This window comes from Tarenaya hassleriana, unplaced genomic scaffold (genome assembly GCF_000463585.1).
Source record: "Tarenaya hassleriana unplaced genomic scaffold, ASM46358v1 Cleome161, whole genome shotgun sequence".
Taxonomy (NCBI): Eukaryota; Viridiplantae; Streptophyta; class Magnoliopsida; order Brassicales; family Cleomaceae; genus Tarenaya; species Tarenaya hassleriana.
Window position 1 is genome coordinate 227,754 of NW_010965029.1, and position 8,152 is coordinate 235,905.

Below are 8,152 nucleotides of genomic sequence, written 5' to 3' on the forward strand. Positions count from 1 at the left end.
AATATCAACATTAACATTTGTTTTGATTGACACTAAATTAAATCACCACTAACATATTACGTTTTCCATTCCGTTTTAAAATGTATCTTTTTAATTTTAAATCTTTATTTGAAAAAGTATAAAATTTCAATACGATGAGATTACCTCATTGATGTACATGGCTAATTAATATACGTATATATCCAAGTAGACGCAATTAAAATGGCTGATTAATGTACGCATAAGCAACGGAAAATATTAATTTATAAGAGAGAGTGAGGGGTGAATTAGTGTTTTAATTGCTGAGAGAAGAGACTGCCATAATCGCATCATACTCTTTGGTTCACAAGTCTTCGATTGAACTTCCCAGTCGGCCTGAACGTTGAAACGCTTAGAACACTCATCGCACTCCCACTTCTTGTCGCAGTGATTACGGTAATAATGCTTCTTGATGGACTAATCAATACGCACGTTTTAAGTCTTGTCCATTTTTTATTTTAATTATTTTTAATTACATGTAATATAATAAATTAAAATTATGGTTTTGAAAGCCAATTAAATTTTCAATTTGTTTCAATAGAACGCTTTCTTTCTTATATAGTAAAGATAATTTTTATTTATTTAAATTTAAAATTTATTTCAATAGAAAGATTTCTTTCTTATACAGTAAAGATAATTTTTTAATTTAGTTAAATAAATTTAACTATAATCTATTTTATATAAATTGGATTTTCCATTTAATCTATTAATATTTTCAATTTTTCAACTATAATCTATTCTATACAAATTGAATTTTCTATTTAATCTATTAATATTTTTTTAATATAATAAAGAACATTTTTTATTTTTTAATTATAATAATATAATATTTTGTAATTATATATAACTAATGAGTTTTTTATTAACCATTGAATGTTTTTAAAAATCAATAAAAATAAAACAAATGCCACATGGATGATGATGTGGATGATGAGGTGGCTTCACCACAACTCTTTAAACTCCTTTATTAATATATATAGATTTTCATCGTGTCTCCCTCACACCACCGATTCACTATTCCTTCAAACGGTGTCGTTTTCTACGGTCTAATTTGTCATTGACGATTTTAACCCTACTGGTAATTTGAAATAGCGGATTCCTTTCCTCTTCGGCTTTCTTTGCCCTATTCTCTTGTCCGAAATCGAGAATCGCAATCTGTTTCTTCTTAGGTTTCCGATTCCCATCAAAATTCGAAGTCTTCGCTGGTTAGGGTTTACGAATTGAGTTATGATTTTCCCTTTTATGAGTGGTAACTGTTGATTTTTCCCAATCAGGCTCGGATTGGGTTTTGGATCCTTTCTGATTCTGCTAATCTGATTCATTCATATTCATTAAATATATGGTATGGCGGAGAAATCAAAGTTTGCTTTGTAGTAGCGGATTCGAAACGGAAGCTTCACTTTTTGGGCTTCGATCCGGAGTTTTTGGATCCGGGTGAGTGTCAGTTGTGGTTGTGGAGGAGCTTCAATGGCGGATCGGCAAGAGGACGAGGACCTGAAATTGGCCCTAAAGATGAGTATGCAGCACACTCCGCCGGAGCCGAAGCGGAGCAAGCCCAGAGAAGGATCCGGATCCGGATCGCTGGCAGGTGGGTCACGGGACGAGTCGCCGGAAACGAAGAGCCGCCGGTTGCAGCGGGAGCTCATGGCGGCTGCTGCGGAGAAACGGATGCTGGCCTCGGGGAAGAGCTCTCCGGCTGAGTCTAGAGTTCAGGCTTCGTCTTCGATGGCTGCTAATATGAGTGCCAAGGTTGTGAAAAAAGACAATGAGTTGGGATCTGGAGACACTGGCTTTGGGAGAGAGTTGTCCCCGGAAGAAGCTAACGAGTTGTTCGTGATTGTGTTTGGGGGTAATGTCTCCAAAGGTATACTTACGCAGTGGACTAATCAGGGTATAAGGTATGAGATTAGTTTTTCCCTTGAGCTTTCAGTTTGATTCTTTGCTTAGGGTTGATGAAAAATACTGAATTTGGATTCAATTTATGTGCTTATTCGAGGCCCTTTGTGTATCTGATATCAGTGAAATTGCATATTCATGTGAAATCAGTAATCTTGGAATTTCGATTTTTGCGGTCTCTACTATTGATTTTTTTTTCTATCTATTGAGTTCAAGATTATGTGGTTTTCTCTTTGCGGAGGAGGAAAAGGGGTTTCGATTCGGCTATTTTCTCAAATTCAAATTTCGAATTTGAATCAAGAAGATGAAAGATATGTTATTCTTCATGGTGATAATATATAGTGGTTTGTTCCTCCTGTCCTAAAAGATGAGTGTTAGTTAACGGCTAGTAATGAATTTAGTTACTGGCTAGTAATGGAATCTATTGAAACGGTAAGCAACGGTACCAAACTTACATTTTTTGAAAAAAAAGTGATTGTCGCAGACATTGCCATCGGATTTTAATGGCAATGACTGCGGAAGAGACATTAGAAGTATACTTTCAGAAGAGTGAAGCAACAGCAAATGTCATGCTCTTCTATTGTTTTTGTCTTCTTTGACAAATTTCATATGATCATGGACTGAACTTGATAATGCCGGATATGTTAAATCTTAATAAATGATTTAGATGACTCTGGACTTTAGAAACTGGATACGTTTGTTGCATACCAGCCCCATTACCATATATTGATGTTCAGTAAATTTTCGTTAAATGGACTTAGATATTGTTGTTCATATGGGTAACGGCCCCTTTTCAATTCGGTTTTCCATGGGTTGGGCTGATTTTCCGATTATAATGAAGGATTCCTAATTTTGCATGGGTTCGACTAATGCTACGACGAAATTCCTATAGGTTCAGCCCTGCTCCAGAAACTTCGATGGGCCTAGTGCAGCATGAAGGGGGGCCGTGTGGTGTGTTAGCAACATTACAAGTAATTCTCTCAATTTCCTTCGTATTCTGATAAATCATGGTCACCTGTTTTCCGGGTTCAGGCTCTGTTATGTTTGCTTACAATGCGTATAGTATCGTTCAACAATTAATTGCTAAGCATTCGAACATCATACAGTTGTTGCCGATTCCTCTGTTTGCTTTGTAGGCATTTGTTCTCAAATACTTGCTTTTCTTTCCGGAAGATTTGGGCAAATCTGCCTCGAACACGGGTCTCAGGAGATTATCGAAAAGCCATTATGTTGCATCAGACTCTTTCTCCTCTGTATCTGACGAAGTGAAAACAAGGTGACTCCTTTTTTCCATTTTCAATAGATATGATAATAGTCTGTAACTTTCACATGCCAGTTTCCGACAACTTGCAACTAAATTCCGTCGCATTTGTCATTGTATTTCCCTTTGTTCAGGGCTCTGGTTAAGAGCATGTGTGAGATTCTGTTTATGTGTGGAAACAATAAACAAGCTGTTGTCGCGTCTCTTCCTGATATTGAGGGCTCTGGTGACAATGAGAAAGATGAGGTCAGTCGAACTTTGAGCGGTTTTTACTTGTATTTGGTGCAGATATCGGCTTTGCCTCAAGAATTTGTTTAAATGTCTCTCGTTGTATTCGGTTCTTATTCTCAAAAGTGTCGATCTAAGTGTTTCAGGCAATTGCAAAAGCTCTTGAAGGACTTTCGATTGAGTCCGTTTCAGATTTGCAGAAGATCGTAAGAATCGGTACATTCACAACTCAGGCTAGTGCTCTTAGAACGCTCGAAGCTACAATTCCGGTGTTCAGAAGTCGTATGGGCGCATTGCTATTCCTAATTTCCGCCTTACTCTCTCGTGGACTGGTATTAACACCATCTCGATTCTTCTCTCTTTTGTTTGTTATACGACGTGGGGTGTTTTTATACTGACTGGCCAATATTTTCCCGATACTGGATCTGAATTATGATAGAAAAGTTGGGTTTCTGTATATCGTCGTGAGATTGAAAATCTGCAAATTTTCTCGAGAAATTTGTCGGGTTTTCTTTTCATCTGTTAACGTGCCTCCTTTTATGGAGGTTACAAAAACCATAAAGAGTAAAAGCATGAAATGGGAAAGAAATCACAAGGGGAAAAGGCAAGTTTAATCTGCTGTGACTACCAAATCTGACCAAAAGTAACACGAATAAATCTGCATAGCATAAATTTTACGTAGATTCTTTGCCGAAACCCTCTAGCTCGGGTCAAAGGTTCCCCCTTTTCTGCCTCGAATGCGTGTTGAGGATTGAGGATTGAAGTTCTGTTCTATCACTGAGTTAATCGGCAATTTTCTTAGCTCGATAATCGAATCGTAGCATTTGAGCTGTACCCATCTGAGAATATAACCACATCGATATTCTAATGAACCAAAAAGTTTTACCCTTTTTTTTTGCAGGAGTCCGTTCAAGCTGACAGGGACGACCCGAGCCTACCGCTAGTAACTGCGCCATTTGGGCATGCATCCCAGGTAAAACCAAACACATTCTCGATTAGATATTTTGAAAGTGACTGCTTCTGGTTTTGGTTGGATTTTGCTGATATGGTTTATGTTCCTCTCGAGTAGGAGATAGTGAACTTGCTGTTATGTGGGGAAGCCGTACCAAACGTGTTTGATGGGAGAATGGATTTAGGAGGAGGCATGTCTCTGAAGGGCATTTCCAAGACCGTGGAAGTAGGGTTCCTCACTTTGCTCGAATCCCTAAATTTCTGCAAAGTGGGTCAGAATCTGAAATGCCCAAAATGGCCGATATGGGTAGTGGGAAGCGAGTCGCATTATACTGTTCTTTTCGCCCTCGATACCTCAGTACAGGATGAGAACGAGCTCGAGCAGAGGGAATCCCAGATAAGAAGAGCCTTCGATGCCCAAGACCAGAGCGGGGGAGGAGGTTTCATAAGTGTCGAAGCCTTCCGTCAAGTTCTTCAAGAAACGAACGTAAGGCTCCTGCCCGAGAAGCTCGATAACCTCTGCGCCTCGGGATTCATCGTGTGGAGCGAGTTCTGGCAAGCGATCTTGGAGTTGGATCGGCAACTGGGTGGGCTTAAGGATTCGACGGGTGTGATGGGGAAGAAGGTTTTCGAACTTTACCATTTCAACGGGATCGCGAAATCGGACATAAACGGCGGCAGTCAAGCCATGATCGTTGAAGGTGAGGCTCCAGCTCAAAGGCCTCGGCTCACGAGGCTTAGGGTCTCGGTTCCTCCAAAGTGGACACCGGAAGAGTACATGGCAATGCCGAGCAGCTCGGGTGCGGCCGGGAAGGATTCGGAAGTGAACCAACCCGAACCGTCTCAGCATGCTCCGCTCGTGGACTGCATCAGGACACGTTGGCTTCGTGCAACGTGCAACTGGGTCGGGGATCCTCCGAGCATAGTTTGAAGCAGTTCATCTTGGTGACTAGCGTTTGCGTTACAAAACGCCAGAGACGGAGGAAAGAGCGGTGAAAGCTAAGGCGGTTTTGGCCGTTATTTCTGTTGTGTAATGGTGTAGAATGTTTTCTTCTAAATTTGTTGGATGGACATATCGATGAGACTTTAAAAATGAACATTTCAATTGTTTTGAAAACTCTGTCATTAGTAAAAAGATCTTGTTTTAATGTAGTTTAAAATTGGACAATACTTTTTATTTTTGCGTATGGGTTGAATAATAAAAAAAATTAGAATTACAGCCCCCATAAATGGCGAATGCAAGTATAAACATTCATATTTCAATATATATATATATATAATAGTTTTCAGTGAAACATCGCTCTCTCCGGGCATAATTATATTTTATTATTTTTTATCATTTCATTTTACATTACTCATTAATCTATATTAAAATTTTTCATTTAATTCTTATCATTTTATTTTGAATTAATCATTTAATAACTTCTCATTTGATTTTATAATAATTTTGGGAGAGGTATAAGAATCTACTGATAAACTTAAAATCAAAATATATGGTTCGTTTTAAAACTTTACTGTTCAATTAATAAAAAAAACTTGTATATAACGATATAAAAAATTGAGAAATTTTATTTTTACTAAATCCTAATAATTATCATCACTAATTTCTTGGCGCAGCATATTATTGTTGGAATTGCTTTTACTTTCTTTTAAAAGAGATATATCTGAAGTACCATTTGACAGTACATAGACTTTTCTCTATACCGTCGAAAATTCAAATTAAAAAAAATGGGAGAAGTGATACAAAGACGTATAAACCATCAGACATTAAAAAGAAGAAAAAGCTCTCATTTCAATTTAAAATTTTTTAAAAGAAAAACGGTTCCCTCTCCTACATCAGCCCACGATTTGCATCTCTCCTCACTCTCGACATCTCCCTCTTTCTCCTAATTCTCGACGTCTCCTCTCACTCTCTCTTTCGAAACCGTCGATTTTTGGCCGAAAAATTCCTAGATTTAAGTCGCGATTTTCAGCGAATAAATTCTATGTCTTTACTCTCCTGAGATTCAAAGAACAACGAAGAAAAAAAAATGGCTTCTACATCAGTCTGCACTAATCTTCGTTGGCATCTTCGAATAAGACCGAGAACCGAATGCAAATTGCAGAGTTAAACGATCACATGGTAGGTTACTTCTCTTTTTCTCAGATTTGCACGATTTTGAAAGTTTTTTTGTTTCCTTGATGTTTTGCCGTGAGGATTTGAAAGGATAGAAATTTAAGGTTTTGTTTTTGAAATTTTAGGGATACATTATAATGTTTGGTTTGAAGTGGTTAAAATCGAAATGATTTGAGTGATATGGATGTGTAGGTCAATGTTTGGATGATGAATGATATGTTGATTTGGGTCACAGTCATATAGGTGATAGGGTTCGATGTAAATTAGGTCATAGGATCGGTTCGGTCAGATAGTCATAGGTGACTTGGTCATAGTTCACAGGACAATAGGTCACATGGTACCAGGACAATAGCTCACAGGTCACAGGAGAATAGGTCACATGGTATTATGTCACATGGTCACAGGTCACATGATCTGATCTATTTTATTGTTGTGTAGTTGTTGTTTATTTACAAAATGGAAGACATTCAGTTCTCCCCCAAGATAAATACCAAGTGTTACCCGTCAGACACAATAAAAAACTGAAAGACTTGTTAAGCCCTGAAGAATGGAGGTATTTCAGTCATGAGTCACAGTTTCAACACTTGTTTCACATGCAATTTGATGACACGTTGAAGATGGCTGCAACGACATTCGTCATAAACCACTGTGTGAGTGTAGAGGAGGAAAGGAATTATGGTTTGTTCTAAATGGTGTGCCCATCAGATACTCCATCGTTGAGCACGCTCTCATATCCGGATTGAAATGCGGTATGTATCCGACTGGATGGAAATATATGAGAAAAAACCAGTTCAGAGTGAAGACTTTTGGAAATCAAAAGGTGTCGAAGGAGAGCGTGATAAGACAACTCGAGAAGATGCCAACTCAAAGGGTTGCTGATAGGAAGAAACTAGTTGTTATCATATTGCTTGGAGGAATACTGGATCATGACACCATAGATGAGTTTATAAACCATGATTTGGTGGACATGGTGGATGATTTGGCTTTCTGTGAAAGATTTATACATTTGATTGATCAAGTAAGAAAGAGCTTCGCAAGTGGAGGGCCGAAGAAAAAATGGCACTGTTAGGGGTTTATAATCCCTCTTATGATAAGAGATTTTCACTATATGTATAAATTAAAATTACCGTTATTACTTGATTTGTTTTAGAATTTAATATTTACACATTATGTTACAGTTGCTTCCTTTCGAATGTATCTCAAGCTTGGGTGCCAACAGGATGTACAAAGACATCGAGGGAGCGGATCCGACGTGTCCCAGAATGTGCAAGAAGTCCATATTGGGATATCTACGAGTTGATAGCATGCGATCATATCGATCTAGGGTTTGGTTTACTAGGTTTCATGCAGCGGAAGAAAGATCTAAACCTAGTCAAACGTCACACGCAACCAAACTTGTAAAACCCGAAAGATCGTGTATATCACCGAGGGAATCGTTACTTACCTCGTTCTCGATGAAACTTGAAGTTAATTTCGATCCGAGGCCTGTTCTAAATCATCTAGGACTGAAGTTACAGTCCCTCTACACGTATCCACACCGACCGGAAGGATTTCAAACGATTTGGAACGAATCTGCTAGGATTAGTGAAGAAAAGGGTAACTCAAGAGATGAGATCCAATCCCGGGACAATAGAAATCGAAGAGAACATGTTCTCTAGGGTTCTAGGATGTTTCTCTGAGTT

General features: G+C 38.4%; 1 protein-coding gene across 1 annotated transcript; it reads left to right on the forward strand.

Moving 5' to 3' along the window:
* Positions 1–1,129: 1,129 nt before the first annotated feature.
* On the forward strand, positions 1,130–5,506 carry LOC104809692 (ubiquitin carboxyl-terminal hydrolase FAM188A-like). Its single transcript, XM_010535737.2, has 7 exons — positions 1,130–1,916; positions 2,807–2,885; positions 3,051–3,190; positions 3,310–3,421; positions 3,550–3,735; positions 4,305–4,376; positions 4,473–5,506. Exons 1-7 carry the CDS (start codon positions 1,486–1,488, stop codon positions 5,283–5,285), a joined length of 1,833 nt encoding a protein of 610 aa, XP_010534039.1. The 5' UTR covers positions 1,130–1,485; the 3' UTR covers positions 5,286–5,506.
* Positions 5,507–8,152: the final 2,646 nt, after the last annotated feature.

Coding starts and splice junctions, on each gene's coding strand:
- LOC104809692 (XM_010535737.2), top strand. CDS start 1,486: ATGGCGGATCGGCAAGAGGACGAGGACCTGAAATTGGCCCTAAAGATG. Junction 3,422..3,549: donor GTGACAATGAGAAAGATGAG/GTCAGTCGAACT, acceptor TAAGTGTTTCAG/GCAATTGCAAAAGCTCTTGA. Junction 4,377..4,472: donor CATTTGGGCATGCATCCCAG/GTAAAACCAAAC, acceptor CCTCTCGAGTAG/GAGATAGTGAACTTGCTGTT.